This window comes from Trichosurus vulpecula, chromosome 3, assembly GCF_011100635.1.
Source record: "Trichosurus vulpecula isolate mTriVul1 chromosome 3, mTriVul1.pri, whole genome shotgun sequence".
NCBI classification, from domain to species: domain Eukaryota; kingdom Metazoa; phylum Chordata; class Mammalia; order Diprotodontia; family Phalangeridae; genus Trichosurus; species Trichosurus vulpecula.
This window is the reverse complement of record NC_050575.1, coordinates 180,125,640-180,152,254: the sequence shown is the minus strand read 5'-3', so window position 1 is coordinate 180,152,254 and position 26,615 is coordinate 180,125,640. Positions and strand designations below refer to the sequence as shown.

The 26,615-nt window shown below is 43.3% G+C and overlaps 1 protein-coding gene across 1 annotated transcript in view; it reads left to right on the top strand.

The window, feature by feature from the left end:
• LOC118840908 (DEP domain-containing mTOR-interacting protein-like) overlaps positions 1 to 26,071 on the top strand; it is a 30,941-nt gene extending 4,870 nt beyond the window's left edge. Inside the window, exons 2-9 of the mRNA XM_036748278.1 lie at positions 10,654 to 10,832; positions 15,068 to 15,191; positions 18,291 to 18,469; positions 19,312 to 19,494; positions 19,955 to 20,095; positions 21,032 to 21,102; positions 24,328 to 24,432; positions 25,708 to 26,071. Of these exons, the coding sequence (XP_036604173.1) occupies positions 10,654 to 10,832; positions 15,068 to 15,191; positions 18,291 to 18,469; positions 19,312 to 19,494; positions 19,955 to 20,095; positions 21,032 to 21,102; positions 24,328 to 24,432; positions 25,708 to 25,833 (1,108 nt within the window). The 3' untranslated portion in view covers positions 25,834 to 26,071. The remainder of the gene's footprint in view (positions 1 to 10,653; positions 10,833 to 15,067; positions 15,192 to 18,290; positions 18,470 to 19,311; positions 19,495 to 19,954; positions 20,096 to 21,031; positions 21,103 to 24,327; positions 24,433 to 25,707) is intronic.
• Positions 26,072 to 26,615: the final 544 nt, after the last annotated feature.

Sequence of the window (26,615 nt, the reverse complement as noted above, 5' to 3'; positions counted from 1 at the left end):
ATATTACTGACAAAACCCAGCAGGAAGAGATTCAAAAGTAAAATTCAGACTGAGTACAAAATATATAAAAGATTTAACAGTCTATCTACAAATGCAAGGATGTTATGAATACAACTGCAAAACACTTTTTACAGAACTAAAGATGACCAAATGGTTGGAGAGACATGAATTTCTCATGGCTGGGTCATGCCATTGTAATGGATTGGAATACAGAGAATTGTAGGATTCAGGTACCTCTGAACCTTCTCTGCTTCTCCAGTCAGATTTCTAGTTTGTTACCTGGCTTTTTCCAGCTTCCCAGGTTGGGACATCCCATAGGCTTCTTGACTGAAGTTTTGTATAGTTCTATGCCAGATGAAGGCACTTACTATAGCTTCTCTTTGGATTGCTTATTATTCAGTTTGTTGCAATTTTAAAATCTTTTCTGGGTACATTGAGACTTGAGTTCTTCTGTGACCTTTCAGGCATCCAATGAAAAAAAACCAATACCAATCAAACTGCCAAAAGGTTACTTTATAGAGCTAGAAAAAATTAGCAACAAAATTCACCTGGAAAAAAAAAGGTTAAGAATCTTAATGAAAATGATGAAAAAAAAAAGTGGAAGGAGGCTTGGCAGTACCAGATGTCAAACAATACTACAAAGCATTAACTATCCAAACTACTTGGTACTGGTTAAAAAATAAAAACGATGGTTAGTAAAATGTCAGGCATGCAAGATCCAAAAGCAAATGAACAGAAAACAGAGCATTTAGTCAACAAAATGACCCCAGTTATTGAATGAAAACCCACTATCCTATTAAAACTTTTTGGAAAATTTGAAAACAGCCTGATATAAGTTAGGGTTACATGATCATTTCACTTTATATAGTACAATAAGTTCCAAATTGATGCATGCCCTAGATATAAAAGGCCACATCATAAACAAATTAGAGGATTAAGGAAAGAGATACCTTTGCTCCTAACCAAACAAGGGATAGGGATTATTACAAGAGACAAAATAGAAAGCTTTAGTTATATAAACCTGAAAATCTTTTCGCACAAACAAATTCAAGGCAGCTAAAAATACAAAGAAAATTAGAGGGGAAGTTGTGAAATGTTTCTCTGATAAGGTCTGTTGTCCACTTAGATGGGGATAGGTGGGGAACTTAAGTCAAAGAATAAGCATCACTTCCCAACAGATGAATGGTTCTAGGGTATGAACAGGCAGTTCTCACCTGTCAACGACTATATAAAAAATACCCCAAATGACTAATAATAAGAGAAATAAGTAAGACAACTCTGAGTTTCTGACAGACAATTTTTGGAGTAAATGTGGGAGACCAGGCACCCTAATAAGGCAGTTAGGTGGTGGGGTGGATAGGGTACTAGGCCTGGAGTCAGGAAGACAAATTCGAATCTAACCTCAGACACTCTCTACTTATGTGACCCTGGGCAATTCAACAAAACGCTGTTTGCCTCAGTTTCATCAACCATAACAAAAGGGGGATAGTAATGGTCCTCTACCTTCCAGGTTGTGAGGATCCAATAGATAATTATAAAAAGTGCTTAGCACATAGTAGACACTTAATAAATATTTGTTTCCTTCTGAATGCATTGTCGATAGAGGTGAAGATTCTGTCTGTTTTGGAAAGCAATTTAGAACTATACCCTCAAAAGTCACTAAACTGCATACCTTTTTTAGCTCAGGAATATCACTACTAGGCATAGACCCTGAAGAGGAAAACAGATTTACCTGTTCAAAATATTGTTTTAATTTATTTTTTATTTTTAGTTTACAACACTCAGTTCCACAAGTTTTTGAGTGTCAAATTTTCTCCCCCTCTTTTTCTTCCTCCCTGCCCCCAGATGGCACGTAATCTGATATAGGTTCTATATTTACCTTCACGTTAAACAATAGTCAAGTTGTAAAGAAGAATTATAATCAATGGAATGAGCCATGAGAAAGAAGAAACAAAACCAAAAAAGAGAGAAAAAGAGAGAGCAAAGAGTTTGCCTCAATCTGCATTCAGACTCTAGTTCTTTCCCTAGATGTGGATAGCTTCTTCCATCATGGGTCTTTTGGAACTATCTTAGAACCTTGAATTGCTGAAAAGAGCCAAGTCTATCAAAGTTAGTCATCACAGATAACATGTATTTGTAATGTTCTCCTGGTTCTGCTCCCTTCACTCAGCATCAGATCATGTAAGTCTTTCCAGGTTATTATGAAGTCCATCTGCATCTCATTTCTTATAGTACAATAGTATTCCATTACATTCATGTACTACAACTTATTTAGCCATTCCCTAATTGATGGGCATCCCCTTGATTTCCAATTCTTTGCCACCACAAAAAGAGCTGCTATAAATATTTTCATACGTATAGGTCCTTTTCCCACTTGTATGATCTCTTTGGGATATAGCTCTAGAAGTGGTATTGCTGGGTCAAAGGGTATGCACATTTTTATAGCTCTTTGAGCATAGTTCCAAATTGCTCTCCAGAATAGTTGGATCAGTTCACAACTCTACAAACAGTGCATTAGTGTTCCAATTTTCCCACATCCTCTCCAGCATTTATCATTTTCCTGTTTTGTCATGTGAGCCAATCTGACAGGAGACATGTGGTACCTAAGAGTTGTTTTGATTTGCATTTCTCTAATCAATAGTTATGTAGAGCATTTTTTCATGACTATAGATAACTTTAATTTCTTCCTCTGAAAACTGCCTGTTCATATCATTTGACCATTTATCAATTGGGGAATGATTTGTATTCTTATAAATTTGACTCAGTTCCCTGTATATTTGAGAGATGAGGCCTTTATCAGAGACACTGGCTATAAAAATTCTTTCACAATTTTCTACTTCTCTCCTAATCTTGGTTGCATTGGCTTTGTTTGTACAAAAACTTTTCAATTTAACATAATCAAAATTGTGCATTTTGCATTTCGTAACGCTCTCTTATCTCTTGTTTGGTAAAAATATTCTTAACAGCACTATTAGTTATAGCAAAGCACTAGAAAATGAGGTTGCCCATCAATTGGGGAATGGTTGGATCAATTATGATATATGAATGTAATGGAATACTATTGTACCATCAGTCATGATGACAACTGAGTGGTACAGTGGATAGAGCTCTGGGTCTGGAGTCAGGAAGACTCCCTATTCTTAGTTTGAATCTGTCCTCAGACACTTCCTATCTGTATGACCCTGGGTAAGTCACTTACCCTGTTTGTCTCAGTTTCCTCATCTGTAAAATGAATTGGAGAAGGAAATGACAAACCATTCCAGGATCTCTACCAAGAAAACCCCAAATGGGGTCATGGAGAGTCAGACATGACTGAGCAATGGCTTAACAACAACATGAGCCATAACCAAAAAGATAGAGTCAGAGAAACTTGGAAAGACATATAAACGAATGCAAAGTGAAGTGAACAGAATCAAAACAATTTACACAATGATTACGATACTATAAAAAGAGACAACCTTAAAGACTTAAAACCTCTTATCAGTTCAATGAATGACCAATCCTGGATCCATAGGACTGATGATAAAGCATACCCCCCCACCTCTTGGCACAAAGTTAATGGACTAGGCATGTAGAATGAGATGTATTTTCAGACACGGCCATGGCATGGATTTATTTAGCTTGGCTTCATCTGTTACAAAGGAGGGATTTTTTTAAGTAGGTTTTTTTTCAGGTGTTGTGAAGGGGAAGGGAGCTAATGATGCCTCCTAAAAATGAAAAGAAAGAAAAAAGTGTCATCAAAAAAAATTTTTTTAATGCACAGAAGAAAGCAGAAGGAAGTTCAGTGAACACAGAGAAGTGGACTCACATACTGAAATATATAGATGTGTGTGTGTGTGTGTGTGTGTGTGTGTGTGTGTGTGTGTGTGTGTGTACATAAGTCAGCTGAGATAGTGTTCTAGGCTATTCTTTTAAGTTGCAAAGAAGGCACATAGTTGTGTGGCTAGAGGGAATTTCCTAACCTAGGTGTTCCCTATACCAATGAAATCACAAGTCCAGTCCCTATCTACCCTTTTAAAAATACAGGTTGTACATCATAGAGGTTTGCATTTTCATATATAATCCTCTTTCTCTATTCTTCTTTGTATATGGAAATGCCTATGTTTGTTGGTGTTATATGTATTATATATATATATTTAAAAGTGAAGCAGGTTAGTTTAGATGATTTATCTCTAAAGTCTATTCCTGCACTAGCCTTCTCTGAATCTATGAGTTCATTGAGAAGCCTGTCCAGAATGAGACTGTGACTCTAGAGAGGATGAAGATGGGTATCCACAGAGCACCTTTTCTTGGGGTTCAGCCACATGCCCAGTACTGTCTTTCAAAAGGACAGTATGGTTTCTGTACCACCTACCAAATGACACAGTCCCCACAATCCCCTAAGTCACCCTGCCTCTGAGTCACCCTGAATGGTCACATTTAGTGGTTAGAAGCTTTGGAAAATAATCTTCTGTCTCACCACCTCCCTTTCCCTTCCTTTCCATTTCTCTCCTCTCCTCTTACTCATTCCTTCTCCTTCCTCCTTATCTTCCTCTGTCTTCTCCCTCCATTTCTCTTCCCCCTGCCCTTTTTCCTTCTTTCTCTTTCCTCTTTTCACTTCCTCCAAACTTGCTTCTTCCTCACTCCACAGAAAAGTCAATCACTGTTTCTAACTCTGCTGACACCTTCTCACCTTCTTGATTGACAGGTTCAGAAGTCTGAGGATAGTCTGTTGTAGTGGGTTATCACCACCCTGTAAGGCAGGTGCTCACTCACTGTCTGGTGGCCCCAGAGATCCCCTCTGAGCTTTGTGGAAGTTAGAATAGAGTGTACATGTACTTTACACTGAACTAGGTTGCTTAGGCTTGTGGGCTCAAGGGCCTTATTGTCCCAGAGCTTAAGGGCAGAGAAGAGATCCATGGTTCCCCAGGAGAAATCCAGAGCAGACATTTGTATAGATATATCCAGGGGGAAGATGTTCCTTATGATTTTCTTGGGAGCTAGGGAAGACAGTGCAGTCCTGGTTCTTTCACCTTAGGACCCATTACAAAAACAGCTTTGAAGTAGAAGTGGGACCACTGTGGATGGCTTCAAAGATAATTCAGACCCGCTATATCGTGTGTGTGTGTGTGTGTGTGTGTGTGTGTGTGTGTGTGTGTGTGTGTGAGAGAGAGAGAGAGAGAGAAAGAGAGAGAGTGTGAGAGAGAGACAAAGACAGACAGATACACACACATACGGGGGGGGGGGGAGAGAGAGAGAGAGTGTGAGAGAGAGACAAAGACAGACAGATATACACACACACACACACACACACACACACACACACACGGGGGGGGGGAGGGGAGAGAGAGAGAGAGAGAGAGAGAGAGGAGAGAGAGAGAGAGAGAGAGCTAAGTGATAGAGGCAACACGGAATGGTTCCCTTTCAATTTTGATTGCTTCTCACTGGTTTTTGCTGTTTCTCTGTCCAAGGTCAAGAGTAAAATGTATTTTTTCCATTCTTTCCCCCTCCCCCAGTTTGGCATTGAAAAATACTCCATTCTGACCCATCCCCTCAAACTGAGCACCGACCTCTGCTATCACCACAGTCTCAGATAAAGGCTTAGAGTTGACTCATTGCCCAAGGCTAGAGCTACATCAGCCATAAGCTCATGACCTTTAGACCTCCTCTTATACCCACTAGTTATCCCTACTTTAAGATTAGCTAAAATTCTTGCCACATTGAGTTAGAGGGGGTTGAGAAGTGTGTGTGGATTGGCCATGTTTCTGAGGAGAGGTATTCCATTTACCTGTTGTGAAGCTTTTTATTCAACCTCTTCTTTGAGACGTCTTTTAAAGCTGCCTCCTGCCAGCTGCAAATAGCTCTTAGATGGCAAAATGTGTAAGCAATAATTGCCGCCCCTCCCCTGCCCCTCTTTGTCTGTAGCAGCATCTCATTAATGGTGAAGGTAACCCAAAATTGCCAGGAATTCAACTTTAAACAATTGGAAGCAACTAATGGCAGCTTCCTTCCTCCATCAGGGCTGTCTAATCTAACCTCCCTGCCTCCACCCCAATTTGCCACAAATAAAAGCTTATTATGAATAGGGATGACCGATGGATATCCCAAGTATTGGGACGGCATCCAGGAAATGGTAAAAGATCTAAAACAAAGCATCCAGGACAGCTGATATGCTCTATGGAGCTTTTAACAGAAGGACAGGGCTGAAGAATTGTATAAGAGCAGAATGCAGCGATAGGCTAGGTAGCTGCCTCAGGGGAGGGGGCACATTCATTGAATCATCGAGTGGCACTGTCATAAAGGACCTTAGCAGCCATCTACCCAAATCCGCACAATAATATACTCAATAAGTGGTCATTTGGCCTCAGTTTTCTCATCTGTCAAATGGGGGATTAGATTAGATGCCCTCAGACCCCTTACAGCTCTGAATGGGTGATCCTAAGGGATTGGCCTCCAATGAAAATTTCAGGTAAGGGGGAATCCCCCTGTTGTGAGAGCTAAAGTTGCTCCTTTGTAACTTCCACCTCTGCTTGCTGGGGCCAAATAGTACACACCTCATCCCTCTTCCACATGAGAGCCTTTGATGACGAATGATGGACCCACTGAGGTATCCCTGTATAGGCTATCCTGACTGGGAGCCTTGGAAAGATTTAGAGCTGAGTCTTACAATCAACTTCTACTGACCAAGGAAGGTCAGTGTTGTGTTGCCCTTGGTGTGTGGGTGGGAAAACTTGCAACCCCGGGGCACCAGAGTCTGCCCTTGGGAGGCTATCTTGGTCGCCTGTCTGGGGCACTCCTGCCTGGGTATTAGCTGAATGAGTCCTCCTTACAATTCCTATAGCTGTTCTCAGCTTGGTGAATGTTTTGGAAGCATGGCAGCACAGAGTGGGCTTCCTGAATGGTATGTCTTGAAGAGCAGTGACATGGGCTACTGATTCTGAATCCTCTGGGGTTTTCACCTCCCTCCCCGGGCTGCCTACCCTTCCTCCTGGGAGCCATCTCTAGTTGTCCTGATCTGTATCTTGCCACTGGACTCAGATGGCTCTAGAGGAGAAAGTAAGGCTGGTGACCTTGCACAGCCCTCCCTCACTTAAATTGAATTCACTTGCAAGTCATGGCATCACCTTCCTGATGTCACGGTCTTTTTCCAGAACAAAGGACAAACAACAACCCTTCCTCCTGACCTCCTTTCTTCAACTCTAAGGATTATTTATTAAGTGCCTACTGTATGCAAAGCACTGTGCTGGGTGCTAGGGTGACTAGACACAACCACATGGGTAATGAAAATGCGCAGTAGTGCAGGATGAGGCAGCTAAGTGGCCCAAAGGCTACAGTGATTGACTTGGAGTCTGTAAGACCTGAGTTAAAATCTTATTTCACACTTTCTATCTATGTGACCCTAAGCAAGTCACTCAACCTCTCTCTGTCTTAATTTCCTTATCTGTAGAATGTGGATAATAATAGCACCTACCTCCCAGGACTACTATGAGGATCAAAAGGGGTAACACATACAGAAAGTGCTTTGTAAAACTTTGAAGCACCATATAAATGCTAGCCATTCTCGTGATATACCCCAGTTATTAAAAAAAAGTAGCATTTTTTTCTCTTTTCCTGTGTCTTTGTAGCTCTAGCACCCATTAGAATACGTTACATATATGCTAGTATAGCTCCTCCTGTGGGGTTTGGTGCTCCCCAGGATCCCCAACTCTCTCTGGTGCTAATTATGTTCCAAAGGCTGGAAACTACTAGCAGTTTAGGGTCCCAGGGGTAGCACTGGGTGGATAGTGTTTCTAGCTCTTTCATTTCTATGCCTTCCTCTCTCCAGGTTCGGTCACTGGTGGCTGGATATTCAGACTGACCCTTATCCTTGTACTGCATGCCACATATCTGACAATTTTGAAGCTGGAAGGGAAGAATGTGGGAATGGGCAGATCCCTGCCTGAGACCCCAGTGTAGGAACCCATCTGTGATGTCTGAGACAATAGGGACTTCCCACACGTTCACTGGATAGTGGTAAGGCATTTGGGGTGAACAATAGCCGGGGCCCGTGCCGCAGGGAGGAAGGGAAGTCTCTACAAAAACATCCGGGTATTTTTTCCTCTTTCTTCCCCACTCTCCCTGTAGGGAAATTCCCCCCTGCAGCTGAGGATTGTGGAATTTAAATGTGACACTCTAGGCTACAATTCAGGCCATAAGACAAGTGGATGGATGGCAGAATTATGGAGCTTATGGCTGGTGACTCAGTTTGGATCTTGGTCCCTTAGGGACTGAGCTGCTGGGACTGGACCTTTTACCCTTTGACTGGCTGACAGTTTATATCATACTTCTTCCAACCCCCAAATATAGAGAAGTACAGCTTCTCTCAGATGAACTCGGATGCATTAAACAAAAGACAACATTGTGGGTGCTGGAAAGTCAGGAAGACCGTAGTTCAAATCCCCTGTCTGTCACTATGTGACCCTGGGTATGTCACTACACCTCTGTGTAGCTGAGGCAGCACCTCAAGACTTACCTACAAAAACACAGATGTATTGATGGGGGAGGGAAGGCCTAGGAATTCCCCTTGCTGATGAAATTATAGTACCTTTGCATTAAGCAAAATCCAGGACAAAATTATACTTGGCCCTAGTTGGGACTGAGCTGGGATACCCTCCAAGATCCAAGGGAAGACAAAGATTCCCTCTGTGAAGGAGTGAGACCTCTGTGGCCAGTGCTATTGACCAGAAACCTGTTTAAGCTGCCCCAAGAAAGGCAGACAGTGTTGGCTGGACTGGGCAAGTGATTGCAGAGTTTGGTCCAAGCCAACTGAAAACCTCAGAGATCTCACCTGAATATGGGGAGCCAGTCAGGTAGAAACATGTCAAGGGTATGGCCTGTGTAGCAATAGTCACAATCTGTGTGTTGTGTCTATGAGTGCCTCTTTGTGTTTGTGTGTGTGCTGTGGATGTCATGTGCCAGTATGGGATGAAGGTGTTTTGACTGTGCATATACATGATTTGAGGGGTTGCCTTTAAAATGAGGACATGATTATTCCTTTTTTCTTAGAGCAGGTAAGATTCTGAAGCCCTGAAAGGGATGAGAGTTCTTAATGAAAGGGGAGTGCAGATCATTGAGGCACGTGGAGAAGCCAACAGGGACGGGGAGAGGTGGGGAGGGAGAGCTCAGAGCAGCTATGCTTTCAGGACCTTGTAGGTTACTTTGTCAGGTCCCATGGTGAAATTGTTCATGGTCACAAGGTTATGCAGGGTTGTATGACATTGGAAAAGTATCTTCCTTAATCTCCATGATCTGAACAAGGATTAGTGGGGCATCTTCAGACAGCTGGGACACCTTCCTCCAGCCTTGTCATAGATTGAGAATTCCCTTCTCCTCCTGTCCTCTGCCATACGTGGAACAAACTTCTAGGGGCTTCAGGGAGTGTCACTCATTTTCAGGTGTGCATAGATGCTGAATGAATGAATGCATGAGTTAATTATAGATTTACCATTAATTGCAACCATTAATTGTAATTAATAAAATTAATCAAGCATTCACCTAGCATCTACATTGTGCTAGGCAGTGTTTATATACTGGAGGTGTTGTTGTTGTGTTAATCCCAGAACTGCTTGCCTAAAGCTGGTACCCTCTTTGCATCATCAGTAGATGAGCCCTCAGGGTAATACCACCCTATAGGTAGGAAGGCAAATGTGACTTTAATATGACCCTCATAATGTATTCCATAGTCACACAGAAGTGCCTTTTAAATTACTCATTGTTGTATTTTCCCTTTTGTTTAGAGATTATCTGATTTGAAAAAAGGTATATACTCTTGGATTAACTGCTGTTATGTAGTTTTACCTGTTTATTGATTATCCACACTGTTCCTCCTCTTCATTAAGATGTATCACTGCAATCTTTATATTTCTGGGCATACATAGGCCACCAAGTCTCAACTTTCAGTGGTTCATCTGTAAAGTGGCCTCACTTTCTGCAAAGAGTATGGGAAGAGGAAGTATATCACTTCTTTTCTTGTAGTGGGTGGTATTTGCTTAGTATTTTATTTTCCCCCAGTTACATGTAAAAACAATTTTTAACATTTCGAGTTCCAACTTATCTCCCATCCTCCCTTCCTACCCCACCTCATTGAGAAGGCAAGCAATTCTATATAGGTTATGTGTGTGTAGTCATACAAAACATATCCATAATAGTCACGTTTTGAAAGAAAATATAGACCAAAAAAAGAGCCAACCTCAGGAAAAATAAAGCATACTTAAAAAAAGTATGCTTCAATCTGTATTCAGACTCCATCAGTTTTTTTCTCTGGGGATGGATAGCATTTTTCATCGCCAGTTCTTCAGAGTGTCTTGGATCATTGTATTGCTGAGAACAGCTAAGTCATTCACAGCTGATCATCTTACAATATTGCTGTTACTTTGTACGCAGTACATTCCACTTTGCATCAGTCCATGAAAGTCTTTCCAGGTTTTTCTGAGAGCATCCTGCTCATCATTTCTCATAGTACAATGATATTCCATCATAATCACATGCCACAACTTGTTCAGCCATTCCCCAATTGATGGGCATCCCCTCAATTTCTAATTCTTTGCCCCCAAAAAAGAGCTACTATAAATATTTTAGTACATCACTTCTAAGAGCTCTCCTAGCTTTTCCTCTGCCCTCCTTCATCTGTTTTAGGCTTCGACTTCACGATGGGAAGCTCATCAAGGATCGACGTTATCATCTTCGGACATATCCCAACTGTTTTGTTGCCAAGGAGCTCACGGATTGGCTGATAGACCACAAGGAGGCACCAGACAGAGAAACAGGCATTCGGCTGATGCAGAAACTGATGGACCACTACATCATTCATCATGGTATGTAGTCTCTCTTCCAGCTCCCTTTGCCTCCCCGCTCTTCCATCCCATCTGTAGAGTCCAGCAGCTTCACTTCTGAAGGGACAGAGAGGGCCAACCGTACATGGTCAGAGTAGGTGGGGATCTATGTGGTTTGGATAGGGGAAGGGTAGAACATTGTGAAGAGCCTCTCCTCCCCTCAGAAAGTTCTCTCCCCCCAGCTTCTTACATTTGCCTGACCTCACCTTCAATATCTGTAGCCTTATTTAATAATCTCTTCCAGTGTCTTACATTTTCAGCTGTATCTGGCCTACATCTCTCCCACTGTGGTTAGTCCCTTTGGATTTAAGATATGGAGAGGACCTCTGCTATGATTAGTTATTCATTTTTCTTTTCTTTTCTTTCTTTCCTTTTTTTTTTTTTTGCAAAGGCCATGGCATTTTAAAAATTCCTAACTCCCTTTCTAGACATTTTTTTTCACTTTTCTTTTGCCTCCATGTTCAAAAATTTCCTCCACCCCCGTGTAGAAAAGGACAATGGTTCAGTGTCTGTCTGTGTGTGGCTTTAGTCCTTGGAGCATGACCCACAGCTAAGTAGCCAATATTTTCCCGCATCATCACTGGATTCCAGTTGTGATTGAAGTTGTGAGAGAGAAAGAGTGTTTTGGTAACAATGCCTTTTCCTGCTGGTGTCGGCTAGTGCTCTGCTCTACTTCTCACCTGAGCTTTGTAAAAAATTGTCCCCTCCTGACTCAGCCCCATGCCTAGCATCTATGCCCAGGGAAGCTGCCCTTTTGTCAAGTTGTCTTGGAATCCATATGATAATTTCACTTGTGTTGAGATGTCGTTGGCTAATGATGGGCTTAATAAGAGGAGCCTAGAGAAGGCAGTGCTTAACCCAAAAGAATGAGGCTGGGAAAGATCATGGGGTCACATCTTTAGAGCTGAGAGAGGCTTGAGGCCATCTAAGCCAACCTCTCCTCCATCTTTATAGATAAGGACACTGGGACTCCTGGAAATTAAGTGACTTGGCTAAGATCACACAGTCAGTAAGCATCAGAGGCAGTATTTGAACCATTGATCATTTGAATGAAGGCATAAATGGGATGTTTATCAAATATATAGGTGACATAAAGCTTGAGGAAGGGACACAATGACCTTGGTAGATTGGAATTATGAGCCAAGTCAAATTTTAATAATTTTATATATACATGTATATGTATATACATAGACATATACATACACATATATGCATAATTATACACTTGGATTCAAAAATGTATTTCACAAATATAGGATGGGAAAGGTATGAACTAGACAATAGGTTCTATGAAAAAGATCTGGGCTTTTCATCATACAGTAAGCTCAGTATGAATACTGTGACTTCAGAGAAAGTTCATGTACCATCCTGTATTATCCCACATGGTTAATTCAGGCACCAGCCAGAGGGATATTTGGGAGTGGGGGACTTCTTGACACCCCTCCAGTGATATCATAGAGGTAGGTCAGGCAGTCCTAATAGTCTGCAATTTGGATCAGGGGGATAGATTGTCTTTTTTCTGCTAAGTCATGGCTAGGGTATGAGAGGGAAACACTAGGCCCTTGTCTGGTTGATAAATTCATCTGGAGAATTCCATACTCCATGGGGGAAGAGGAGGGAGGAAAGGAGGGAGGTATGGGAAGGAGAGAGAGAGAGAGAGAGAGAGAGAGAGAGAGAGAGAGAGAGAGAGAGTGTGTGTGTGTGTGTGTGTGTGTGTGTGTGTGTGTGTGTGTCCACGCAGCTTCACAAGCTTCTCTTCCTGGAGGTCTCCTGGGTGGTTCTCCTAAGCTGAGCTGTGTGGCCAGGCCGTAATTATGGATGAATGATGAACAGATTCATTTGGATGGAACAAGAACCAGCTTTGACCCTTGCCCAGGCCTTGGCCTGTGGTCCAAGAAACCAAAGCCACAGAGGAATGAGACTTGGCTTCTCGTTCCCGCCTCTCTCCTTTCCCTCACTCTCCACATGCAAACGACACAGGACTTGGGAAAATGGCTGTCTTAATTTACTCTGCCCCTTATCCCTGAGTATGAAAGCTCTGCCTTCTTTAAAAAAAATACTGAAGCTCTTTTCAAAAACATTGTCATATCCCCATTACTCCCTAGCTCCTCCTATGTATCCTCCTATATTACAAAGTTTGGTTAATCAAAACAAATACATTAGCCTTATCTGACAATATGCCTCATTCAGCACCTATAATCCACCACCTTTCTTCTAGGAGACAGGAGGCTTGCTTTACCCCTTTGAAGTTAAGATTTGGCACCAAATATAGGGATTGCTGAAGTCTTTCATTGTGGCTTTATTTATGTTAATGTGGTCATCAGGCCAATTGCTCTGGATTTGGTGCTGTTCTTAATGACTCTGTTTATTCAGGGAGGAGCTGTGGTAGGGAGGGTGTGACTTGACTACTCCATGGAAGTAGTTACTTTGATTTCTCCCTTCATTTCTTTCTGGCCTACTATTCCCTGCCCACCTACTCCCCTGGGTCCTAGGTCTGACCAGCCCTTCCTGGGAAACACAGAAAGAAGTCTTACGTGGATGTGTGGGTGGATAGATGAATGGATGGGTATCCAGACAGGTCAAACCTCCTTTCTGGCAACAAGCATTTATTGAGATCCTACTGTGAACCCTGGCTACTTTGAACCATTCCCTAGTGAAAACAAAGAAAGGAAAACAAACAATAACAGCAACAAAAAAACCCAGTTCCTGCCCGTAAGGAGCTCACTTTTCTAATTGGGGTGGGGGAGGTGGGGGAAGAGAGAGAGGTAGGGTTAGACAATTTAGAAACAATTAGGTGTAAATAAAATATGCAGTGTAAACTGGAGGTAATCTTGTAGGGAAGGCATTAGGGGTGGGGGAAATTACCAGGTAAGGCTAAGATTTAGGATGGAAGGAGGGGGATGGGGGGCAGAGAGACAGAGAGAGGGGAGAAGAGAAGGGGAGGAGAGTGGAGAGGAGACAGACAGAGAGAGGAGGGACAGAGGAGGGAGACAGAGGGAAATGATACATACATATGTTACACAGAAATGCAAATTTTGATTGCTGAAACTTGGCAAGATATCTCTGGGCTCCCGGGCTACATTTCTTTCTTAAGGATCATGTGCCTTCAACCCGAATCACTCTGGCCATAGGTCACAGACCAAGCCTTACTTGGTCATTGTTTGGGCCCTGATTGGCTGAGAGTGAATGTAAATTGTTTCTGTTTTGGCCAGAAACTCTGAGGGTCTTCCCCTCCTGGATTGATTTTTTTTTTGACTAGGTAAAAGAGAACATTCTCTGCCTCATTTCTTACACACCCTTAATAAATGATTGGGCATTGCCTCAGTCAAACTGAGATCTGTTAAAGACCTTATCTTAAAAAGGCCAAGGTCTCCCACTATATCAGAGCCATCTCCACTCATTCTGATCTATATCTGGCCACTGGACCCAGATGGCTCCAGAGGAGAAAGTGAGACTGGTGGCTTTGCACAGCCCTCCCTCACTTAAATCCAATTCCCTTATGAGTCATGGCATCACCTCCTTGATGTCATGGTCCTCTTTGAGAGGGGGAGAAGGGGTTTGGGGAAAGAAATGTAGGGAATAGCTGGGGCGGGGGGATGGTCAGATGAGGTGAGGGTTTTTAAAGGAAGAGTGCATTTGTAGGCAGCAGGGGAGGAACCAGCAGATAGTGGAGATTAGTGAGAGTGGGAATGATAGAGGGGCTATCTGCTGGAAATGATGGGAAGAGATACGATTAAGGATGCAGGTAGAGGGATTTGCCCTGGCAAGGAAAAGGACCACCTCTTCATAGGAGAAAGGGTTGAACTAGGAGAGAGTGGAGGAAGACATCAGTTCAGAGTTTTAGCCATATTTCTACCACTCACTGTCTTTCTGACTTTAAGCTTTTTAATTGCTTTCTTTGAACATTCCTCTCCTGCCAGTTGGCTCCTGGGGGTAAGGAGTGTCCAAATGAGATCATCACGTTCCCTGAAAAAAGTGTTCTATGCCAAGGCCAGATTGTGACCATGAAAGACCAAGGATAGAACACTGGTGAATTGATCAGGGTCATTTGTCCATCCGCTCTCATAAACATCTGTTTACTTGCCTGTCAGTGGCTCCAGTGGTCTTTTGGCCTGTTTGGCAAGATGCTATGCAGATTCTGTTCTGAGTGGGAGGGTGCTACTTGGTTCCTATGGGTGTGGGATGTCCTGAGTGATGCCCATCCCCAACCTCCACAGTGTGTGATGAGCACTCAGACTACAAAGATGCCAAACTGCTGTATCGTTTCCGCAAGGACGATGGAACCTTCCCTTTAAACAAGGATGTCAAGGTGTTTCTTCGAGGCCAGAGTCTGTATGAAGCGTATGTAGCAGGGTGGGAGAGGGGGGCCGGAACAAGGGGAGTGTTTGGGGGAGGGGGAGGGCTGGGATTGGAATTAATTTCAGCCCTGCCATTTTCTCATAGTAGCCCTGGGACCATCATTGACCACAAAAGACTCCATTAGCTTTTGTCTTCCTCTTCTCTATATGTCACCCACCCCCCCCTTCTACAAATGTCTGTCCACATATGAGCACATTCTTGTCTGTGTACCTTCAGCATGCCTGTTTAGTATGTGTGCATTTGAGCATACTTCTGTTTGTTGCACATGTGAACATGCTTGTATGCACATGAAAGCCTATGCGCAGTGTCCATGGGAATGCATCAGTGCCCTGTGTATATATGTCTGCCTTCAGATTCCATGGGAATATATACATATATATATACATCTATATACACATGTGTGTACATGTGACTATGTCTCTACTGTGTTCACATGAGAATATTTATACACAGTATACAAGGGAGCTGGCCTAGACCAGCCTCTGCTTGTGCTCTCTATCCTTTTCCCTCCTTTCTTTTCTTGCCACTTTTATCATCCTGTCTCTCTCTGTCAGTCATATACACTAGATCCTCTGCTGATGCCTGTAAATACACCCAGATCTGCCCCATTCTCAAAAAACTTGACCATTCCAGGCCCAGAAAAAATTATCTAGATTCATTGTCTCAATTTTCTCACCTCCCGCTCACCTGTCTCTTTGTGATTTCATCGGTCCCCATGGGTTCAACTATCCCTTCTACACAATGATCGTCAGATCTATATATCCAGCCCTAGTCTCTCTCTCTTGAACTCCTGTTCTGCCTCACTCACTGCCTATTGGATTTTTCCAAATGGATGGCCTTTAGGCACCTCAAACTCAACTTAGCTAAAATCAAACTTGTTTATCTGGCCCCAGACTTGCTCTTCTTCCTAATGTTCCAGATTGCTGTTAGGGCACTGTAATCCTTCCAGTCACCCAGATTCACAAACTAGATTTCATGCTTGACTCTGTCTGTCACCCCATATATCCAATCAATGGCAAAATGACTTAAATTCTACCTCGATTCTCTCTTCTGTACACCTTTCTCTGTTCACATGACTGACTATCCTAGCTGGGGTCCACATCTTGCCTAAACTTTGGCAATAGCCGCCTAATTAGCCTCATAGTCTCCTCCCTCTCTACTCCATCTTCCACACAGCTGTCAATGTAATATTCTAAAAGTACACATCTGACCACGTCACTCCCCTGCTTAAGAAGCTCCAGTGTCTACCTCTTGCCTCTAGGACAATATGTAACCTTCCTTTGGCATTTCAAGCCCATCTCAGGCTGGCCCCAGCCTTCCCTTCCAGGGTTATAACATTTTACTTGTCTTTACACAGTTCACCTTCCAGGCAAACGGACATATTTGATGATCCTCATATACAACACTTCATCTCTCAGCCTGATTGTGCTTAGAATTCTGTTCTTCCTTATGTCTACCTCTTAGAACGCTACACTCCCTTTAAGATCTAGCTCAAATGTGTACCCTACAAGAGGTCTTTCCTGATTTCTCTAGTTAGTGCTTCCCCTGACCCAAAATGACCTAGTAATCATACTTATATTGCATATTTCTTTTTATATATTGCCTTCTCTAAGCAGAACATAAGCTCTTTGTTGCCTGGGACTGTTCCATTTTTTCTTTGTATCCTGGCATACAAATGCTAAATTGATTCTTATCCAATTTAATTGAATGGACCAGGATGGTCTGGTGACAAGCTTGGTGGATTTGGGGTCTGAGAGCCAAGGTTCAAATTCCAGCTCTGTCACTACACTCTTACTACATACTGGACCTCAGCTCTTTGGTTCTCAGTTTCCTCCTCTGTAAAGTGAGAGTATTGGACTAGTTAGCCTCCAAAGTTCCTTTCAACTCTAAAATTCATGGTCCCACGATCTGTAAAAGTTTTAGCTTTGAATCTATGACCCTGTGTCTGCCTGCTAGTGCCCATGTGAGTAAATGGGGAGCATACACATGTGTCTGTATAATATCCAAGGGAACAAGTCTTTGAACAGTTGAGCAGCAAGTACGTGTGCACATCATGCATGTGAGTGTGAGCTCACACCTGCCTGCAGTGTTCACATGACTTGTGCTTGCATGCAGTGTGCTTGTGATCGCCTGTGTGTGTGTGTGTGTGTGTGTGTGTGTGTGTGTGTGTGTACCTGTCTTTCCTCTCTTTACTCCAGTTTTCTGAGTAGCACTTTTAGAGAACAGCTGGTCAGAGATCCACAGGCCTACAGCTCCCTCTGCTGACCATCTCTAAGAATGCAGGCAGCTATAATTAACTTTGCTCCATGACTCTCCTGGGGATGCTAAAGATCAGCCCCCTCTGGTGACCTGGTCCTGGAGGCAAGTGACCTAAGGTACCTATACCTTCTCAGGACTGGGAGAGAGTCCTAACCTGGACCAATGGGACTGAACCTTCTTCAATGAGGCACCTAGGTCCTGGCCCTATAGTACTCACCAGAACGTGTGACAGAGCGTCCTCCTACTTTTTTCTGTCCAGCTGGAAACACATGCACACACTCACACGTGCATGTACACACACACACACACACACACACACAGAGGACCAAAACAAAAACCAGTGACATTCCACACATTTGCAAAGGCCTTTGTATTTTTTCACAGACATTAATAACATTTCCTCCTCAGAACAACTCTGTGAGTTGGATGGGGCATGCATTATCATTCCTATTTTATAGACAGAGAAACTGAGAATCATATTCCTCAGTCACATAATTTAGTAGCAGAGCTGAAACTGGAGTCTGAGTCAACAGACTCCTCATCTTTTTGCTTTTAACACATGACCTTCCCTGAGCTCTGATTCTGGCTCCACCACAAATTTGCTGTGTGGCTTTGAACACCAATCACTCCCCCTCTTCTGTAGAATCAGGATTTGAATACCTGCTGCCATGACCCCTTCCAAGGATGTCATAGAAGTCCAGGGAACTAATGGATTTTAAAGCATCATATATATTACAAAGTACTATAAGAAGGATTATTAAGGAGGGAATGGGGGATACAAGGTGGGAGATATCCTCATTCCAATTTGTCCTCTCTCCCTAGGTTGGTGAGTGCAGATGACTCAATCCTTAAAGTGCGGGAGGAAAAGTCTGTCAGGTACCAGCGAGCTTTCCTGGGCTGTGAGATGGTGGACTGGCTCACTCAGGAGGGAGAGGCAGCCAGCAGGAAGGAGGCTGTGGAGCTGTGTCGGACTCTTCTGGAACATGGGATCATTCAACATGGTGAGGGGGAGGAGAGGATAAGGTACAAGGAGATTGGTGTGGAGGGGCAGTTTGGAGCAACTTAAAGTCAGGGAAGTATAGCTTCCTTGCCCTGTGCCCTCACTCTGATTCCCATACAACATGGGATGGCTTCTATATTTTAAAAGAGTTTTAATGAATATTCTCAAGGAATGCCACACTAATGGTGGAATTTCAGGCACCAGAAAACAATGAATCCTTTAGTAAGTCTTTATTGCTGGCTCTTGTAGGGCCAGTTCTATCTTCTGTTATGCCATTGTGTAAATAGGCAAAGGAAAAGCCCTAAATCTTGCCTTCAGGGAGCTCTTTCTGTCTGGGAAGACCAAGCTTTTACACATGGAACAGGACAAGACAGGAGAGTTTGTGATCTAGGGCTCGTTGTATGAGAAACCAGTGATAAGAATTTTAGGAGTTCAGAGAAGGGGGCTGCCAATGAGAGCAGGAAGTAGCATTCTAGGTCAAGCATAGGATGATAAATATAAAAATGGAAGGAATTTTTCAGGCCATTGAGTCCTACTTCCTCATTTTACAGTTGAGGTAACTGAGGCAAATAGAGGTGTTTAGTGGCTTACCCAAGTCCACATAGCCAATAAGTCTGAGGTGGAATTTAAACTATCTTCCTGACTCCAAGTGCAGCACTCAGGGGAAAGACTCCTTCACAAATGAGCAGAGCTGTTTGGTTGTTGGAGGAAATGTTTTGGAAGCAGGAGACTCTCCAATGCTCAGTTCAGAGGGCCACGGAAGAGGCTTAGTCTGAAAGGGAAGAGGGAGGGTGAGGCAGGGACTTCTCCAGCCTTGCTGACCTCTCCCCTCTCTCTGCCCAGTCTCTACCAAGCACCACTTCTTTGACAGCAATATCCTCTACCAGTTCCGGATCAACTTCCGTAGGCGGCGGCGGCTGACGGAGCTTCTGACTGACAACATCCGAGCTGTCCCTGAGAGCCCTGATAGCCCCTTCTGTCTTCGAAAGCTCAACCCTGACCAGGGCAATACCAGCTTCCTCTCAGGTAACTTGGTCAGGGGCATCCACTCTCAGGGGACGGATATTAATTGGCACATTGGTACCAGTTCTCAATTCTCTAAAATGGCCTTATCTTTTCATTATCTAGCTGAGATCCAGGCTTCTGAAAATAGGGCCATGCCACACAGGTCTCAGAGATAGGCAGAGAGGCAATGTTTTTTTATATGTATTTGAGCATGAGTACTGTACATATTGTATAGAAGCCAATGAAGTTTTGGATTATCTATGATTCTGTCATTTATTCGATATGAAAATACCCAGGAATCCTCTACCCCTAACCCCTGCTGCCAGGTGTAGCTATCTCATCCAGAGAAAGTTTTGGATTGGTCTATTGTCAGGGTACATGTCTCAGTGAAAAATGGGACCTAGGCTGTGCCCTGGTGGGAGTAGGCAGGCTTTCTTCTAACACCCTCCCAAACCAAGGCCTTATTTTTTTTCCCTTTCAGTTCAGCCTAACAAGGAAATCAAAGTGGTCTCGGCTGTCAGGAGAAGCAGTGTCACCAGCCTAGCAGGGGGAGCTGGCCCCTTCTATAACAGTCCACCTCTTCTGGGGCTCCCACCAGGCTCTGAGTGCAACCCCAAGTCAGGTAAGGCTCTCTGTCCATCTCTTGGTCTATATCACTCAGCAATTCAGTGGCGTGGTATAGGAGAAAGAGCCCTGAAATCCACATCAGAAGGTTGAGATCTATTTCTTTGTCTTTCACCCACTTGCTGTGTGATCTTGGGCAAGTTGAACACAAACTCCACCTGCTGACCTTCTCTCGAGGACTCTTTGAAGGGGGATTTCCCAAGTACCACCCATCAAGGACTTAGTTTTTCAAAGCACCACTAGGTGGTGTGACTAGAGAGGCAGAGTTCCAGGTCTGGAGCTGAGAGGTATTGTCCAATAACCTGGTGGTATCAGATGCTGTAAGTGGGTTGAGGCAGATATGATCTTGGCTAACCTACGCAGTCACACAGACACAGTGATAAACAGATAAACAAACACTAATATCACAGACTCTCAAATGCAGACATACATACACACTCACATGCTATACACATGCTCGTAAAAATGTCCAATTACAGACTATTATGTATAGAGTGCTCTGTTGTCAGGGACTATGTTTTATCCTTCTCTCTATCACCCAGAGGAACCTGGCACATTGTGCATGAGTGAATGAATGAATGACACATTGCATATGCCAAAATTGGAGGTTCTATATAGGCATGGGCTTTGCCAAAATTTGTGGCTCTTTTCCTTAAAATGCAAATCTCTGGGTCTTTGGGTCAGGGTTCCTTTCCCAGGTCTTCATGGGTGCCTGGCTGTAATAGGTTGAGTATCCATTTGTCCATCCCAAAGACAGGCCACTTTCTTAGTACAATAAGGGAGTATCTCCCCTATCTGAGAGAAAAGTTGAGGATAAATTTAAAGGATGACCAGGGTTGGTGGGCTTCACTGGGGTAAAAGAGTGGGGTCATTCCTTTTTTCTTTCTGTGGGCCTTCTTGAACTCTAACTAAATGACCCCTTTTTCTACATCAGTGCTGAAGAGACAGGTAACCATTGAGGAGCTATTGTCCCCAGGAGCCCCCTATGTGAAGAAGACTCTAACAGTAAGTGGACAGTTGTAACTAGAAATCCTGGCACCTGGAGAAAATTTTATTGGGAAAGTTAAGTTGCAGAAGATGGGCTAATCATGGATGCAATCATGCTGGGAGAGGGGGTGGTCTGTCTGGGAGGAAATCTGGCCAATGCCTTAGTGGTTATTGGGGATAGAAATAAGTCCTAGGACAGGAGAACCATGGAAAGGGAACTCTAGAGGTAGTAGTCTGGGGGCAGTCATGCTATGGATGGGTTGGTGTAAAGAGGGAAAAAAGTCATTGTAGGGAGGGGGTCTTCTTGGGGGGGAATAACAACCCCTTCCCGAATCATTTCCCCCCATCAGCTGCCAATGTTGATGCACAAAAACTAGATTTCCCAGTGTTAGATTTCAGTATGTGTCCATGAAGCCCTGAAGGGCAGGAAGTTAAGGGAGAACCTAGAATGACTCTTTGTGGGCTCTCTACTCACTCTCCCTTCTCTACCTGCCCTGCTAGCCTTACCTTTTTTAAACTTCCCCTCACTTTGTCACAGGCAAGTAGGAAGCTGAACAATGTAATGGAAAGAACATTGAATCGAAGGAAAACTAGGCTCCAGTCTCGACCATCCACCATGTGACCTTGAGGAAGTCATTTTCCTTTCTCTAGAACTCATGTTTCTTCATCTGTAAAACGAAGGAGTTGGATTTGATGATTGATCTCGGTGCTCAATTTCAGTTCTAAAATTTTACATCTTTATAACGTAGGTCAATTTGATTGAACAAGTCGTTGACTTCCCCTGTATTGAGGTCAACTCTGGGAGGGATATAGCCAGTAGGTTCAAGGGAATATTACATGGTAGATCAGGTGCTGGAGCTGGAGTTAGCAGTCCTGAATTGAAATTCTACTTTTCATACTTATTAGCAGTAGGACAAAGGATAAGTCACTTAGCTTATCTAAACCTTGGTTTCCTCATCCACAGAAGGGTAATAAATAGCTTGTGCTACCTCCTTCAAAGAGTTGTTGTAAAGAAATTGCTATACAAATGTGAATTTCATATTACTTGTCCTGAGCTCTGTGCTGATCAAGATCTTTGTCAATTCCTTGGATGAAGGCATTGATGGTATGTTTGTCACAGTATTTGAAGATGTGCGAAGCTTGGGGAGATGGCTAACTAAAGACTCTGATAGGCTAGAAGGAGGAGCAGAGTGAAATGAGATAAAATTTGATAGGGATGACTATAAGCTTCCAACCTTGGGTTCAAAATACAAACTTCACAAATTTAGGGTGAGGAAGGCGTGGCTAGGCAATAGTTTTTTGTTTTTGAAAAAGATCTTCAAAAAAGATCTGAGGGTTTTAGTGGAAGACAAACTCAGTACAAGTCAACAGTTCAACATAGCAGCCAAAAAGCCTATGCTATTTTAGACTGTATTAAGAGAATGATCATATCCAGAAAAGAGAGAGAATAGTTCTGATATTCTTTACCCTGGTCACCCATAGCTAGAGTACTATGTTCAATTCTGGGTGCCACTTTTTAGGAAAGACATAAATAACTTGCAAAGTGTCCAGAAGAGGGCAATCAAGATAATGAAGGGACTAGAAAACAGACCATACAAGGATCAACTGAAGGAACCAAAGGTACTCGACCAGGAGAAGATTGTATTTGTCCTTCATTCTCAAAGAGGACCATGACATCAGGGAAATGACGAAATGACTTGCAGTTGACCTTGATTCGAGTGAGGGAGGGCTGTGCAAGGTCACCAGCCTCACTTTCTCCTCCAGAGCCATCTGGGTCCAGTGACCAGATATTCATTAGGATGACTGGAGATGACCCAGGATACATTGGGAGACCCTGACCCTTTTGGGCTAAGGCCTTTTCACATACTCACTTAGAGTGAGGTAACACCCATTCAGTGAGTAGGCCTCTTTAAAACTTAGGGAAGACACTGTAGTCATCTTCAAGTATTTGAAGGGCTATCAGGTAGAAGGAATAAGGCTTGTTTTGCTTAGTTCTGTAGGACAGAACTAGGAGTATTAGGTGGAAGTTGCAGACAGGCAGATTTAGGCTAGATAGTAAGTAAAATCATGTTTAAGAAAAAAATAATAATATATTTAAGAAAACACTTCCTATTAGAGTTGTACTAAAGGAAAAGGAAGCCACAGAAAGTAGTGATCCCCCCTCACTGAGATCTTTGAGCAGGGGCTGGATCACAAGCTGCTGGATTTGTTTTAGGAAGAATTTTTGACTAGAAGGCCTCAGAGGTCACTTTTGGTCCTTAGATTCCATAATTCTGTGTGCCAAAGCTCAGGCTAAGCACTGCAGGGCAGAGAGCAAGAACAGAGATGGTCTTTGCCCTTGGGGAGCTTGCAGACCAGTTGGAAAGGGATGAGATCCACGATCCAGTAGAGGAACATTAACCTTTCCTTTCTTTATCTTTCTCCTTCCTCTTGATTCTGCTTCACTTTTCTAGTCTTGCTTTTCCTCTTCATATTTTGGGTAATGGGGCCTAACATCCTGACACTGATCTAACACAATGACTTTGAGGCTGGTAGCTCCTTAATAATGCATCATAGTCGCAGAAACAAATTTATTTATTTTTTTTCCAAGGAAAAAGACGAAGTTTATTAAGGGTTTGCCATATTGGGTTGTCTTAAGAAATCCCACCCTTTGTGACGCCTGTTTTCACAAGCGGGTCAGATTCAATCTACTGAGCTAGATTGAATCTGAGCACCTTCATGGCAGCAAGATGAGACTTATATACACAAAGGTTGTGGGAGGAATTGAGGGGTGGTCTGGGTAGAGGAGGGGTTTAGGGAAGGTCTTGAGGAGGAGTCTAAGGAGGAGCTTGATGGGACCAGGATGAGGTCAGCCTCCAGGAACCAAGAGAACGGGAGAAGGCAAGGCAATTGGGGTTAAGTGACTTGGCCAAGGTCACACAGCTATTAAGTGTGTCAAGTGACTGAGGTCGGGTTTGAACTCAGGTCCTCCTGACGCCAGGGTGGGTGCTCTATTCACTGTACCACCTAGCTGCCCCAGAACCAAAAATTTAGACTGTTAGAGGTCATTAGAGACCATCTGGTCCAAGCTTCTTGTTTTGCAGATGAAGAAACAGGCCTAATGAGGTAAAATGACTTGCCTGAGATCTATCAGATAAGATGATAAGTGGTAAAATCATGATTTGAACCCAGGCCCTTTGATTCCAAATCGAGCCCTCTTTCAGTTGCACCACTGTACCACAATAATCTTTTGCCTTCTTCCAGATCGTAGGGGATGCTGTGGGTTGGGGGTTTGTAGTCCGAGGAGGAAGACCCTGTCACATACAGGCTGTGGATCCTGGAGGCCCAGCTGCTGCTGCAGGCATGAAGGTACACCAAGGAAGGGTCCTTGGGGGGAGACTTGAGCTTTTTCCTATGCATTTGTTTTCCTGTAATCTTGTCCCATGACCCTTGAGAGGTTGAGTTGAGGGATGAGTACTGTGAACTTGGGATTGTACTTGTGTGTAGTTTACTGGCCATTATCAAAGCCATTCATGGCAGTAATTGAGTCAAATGCTCCCACAGGCTGGGGTGCCCCAAGGAAAAGCTAGGAGTCATGGAGTGACTTTCTAGTCTTTTCCCTTTTCCTCTCCTCTTTTCCCTTCCTTTCTCTCCTCTTCCCTTCTCTTCTCTCTTCCCTCTCTTCTCTCAAATCTTCTATTTTCCTTTCCCCTCCCTTCTTTTTCCTTCCATTCCCTATCTCTTTCCCTCCCCTCCTATCATATTCCTTCTTCTCTCTTCTTCCCTTCTCTCTTCTCTTTTTTTCTCTCCAAAGTATTTTCATAGTTAAGAGGAAGAAAATGAAAAAAAAGTGAAAACAAAGCAGAGACAGAAAATGCTTGAAAGTACAACATGCTTAACCAGATGCAAGAAGACAAATTGCCTTTTAGACCAACTGACTACCGGTTCAATATAAGAGAAAAAAAGATTAGACTAAAAATACCTTAAAACATTGACTTCTTGGGATTAGGTGGAAGTAAGATGGAATCCCACCTTTTCCAACTGGGCCAACTGGCCCCATTCCTGGTAGGTCGAGCCTAAGTACCTACCGCATGAAAGACAGCATTTCATAGTGGAAAGGACATAGGACTAGAAATGATAACACCAGGGTCCTTGACCTAAGGGGTCTGTGACCTAAAGTCCTTCCTCCTTTAAAAACAGGTATGCCCTGTTAATCCTTGACTCTGGGAAAGGGTCCACATGGGAGGGTCATCCCAAATCTTTCCCAGGATTCTGCTGAGCACGTGGCCCAAGATCCTGTAGGGGAGAATGAACTTTCTGGGAGAGAAGGTATATAGATCTCTTGTCTCAGTGCAATATATCTGAGCTGAAAGACTGTCTCATAGGAGAGGAAGCAGTCACTGAGTGAAGAGGTTTAAATGGGATGGTTTTGGAGCCAAGGCCTTCGTCACATCACATTTAAACCAAATGAACAGACATGATCCCTTCTCCCTGCAGACCTGGTCTGGCCTTAGCAAATACTCCAGGGATACACACCAGAAGAGTAAGATGCCTTTGATGCTAAGACCTGACTGTTTCCATAGATATCATGGTCCATTTCCCCCCATTTCAGTGTGCCTTAAGTCCTCTTTCTCTCCAATCCAGGTATGCCAGTTTGTGATCTCAGTGAATGGCATTTCGGTGCTACATCTGGACTACCCGACGGTCAGCAACCTTATTGTGACGGGGCCACGGACACTGATTATGGAGATTATGGAAGACATAGAGTGAAGGGAGCCTGAGAGTCTCCTTTGCCAACCTTCCCCTCCTCTCTCCCTAGTGACTGACTCCCCTTGCCAACCAGGATAAACTGTAAAGCCATAAAAAACTCCAGACTAAAATGTGTGAGGGGTAGGAGACATAACTTTAGAGAGAAACTCCAAAGTCCTAAGAATGACTAAGTTGACCATTATATAAACATTTATTGAGTACCCACTATGTGCAAAGTTCTCTGTTTGTCATTGTGGTGGACACAGATGGGTGAGACATGCTCCTGCCCTCAAAGAGTTTGCAATTCAATAGGGAGGATATTGTATATGTGTGTATGCATGCATGTATGTGTGAACACATACACATACATACATACACACATATATACCCTACACACATATATGGGAGTATATATATATAATATATATGCATGTATATATATCATATATAGTATGTGTATGTATAGATATAGTAGAAGGTAGGATGTGATTAATGACCACAAGAGAGATTCAAATATAGTTTAAAGGAGTCAGAGGAGGAAATCACTTCTGTTTAAAGAGATCAATCTAGGAGGCATCATAGACAAGATGGCCTTTTTATCAGGAGCTTTCCAAAGAGAGAGGCACCTCTTGCCAGTGGCGATGAGGGTGTCCAGAGATGTACCAGATATGGCATAAACCCTCTTTCAGTTTACACGAAAGATAGTGTGGTGTAGTGGAAAGAACATAGGACTAGAAACTTGACCACCAGAGTCCCAGTTCTGACTTCCATGAACTTGGCTCTGTGACCTGGGGCTAGGTATT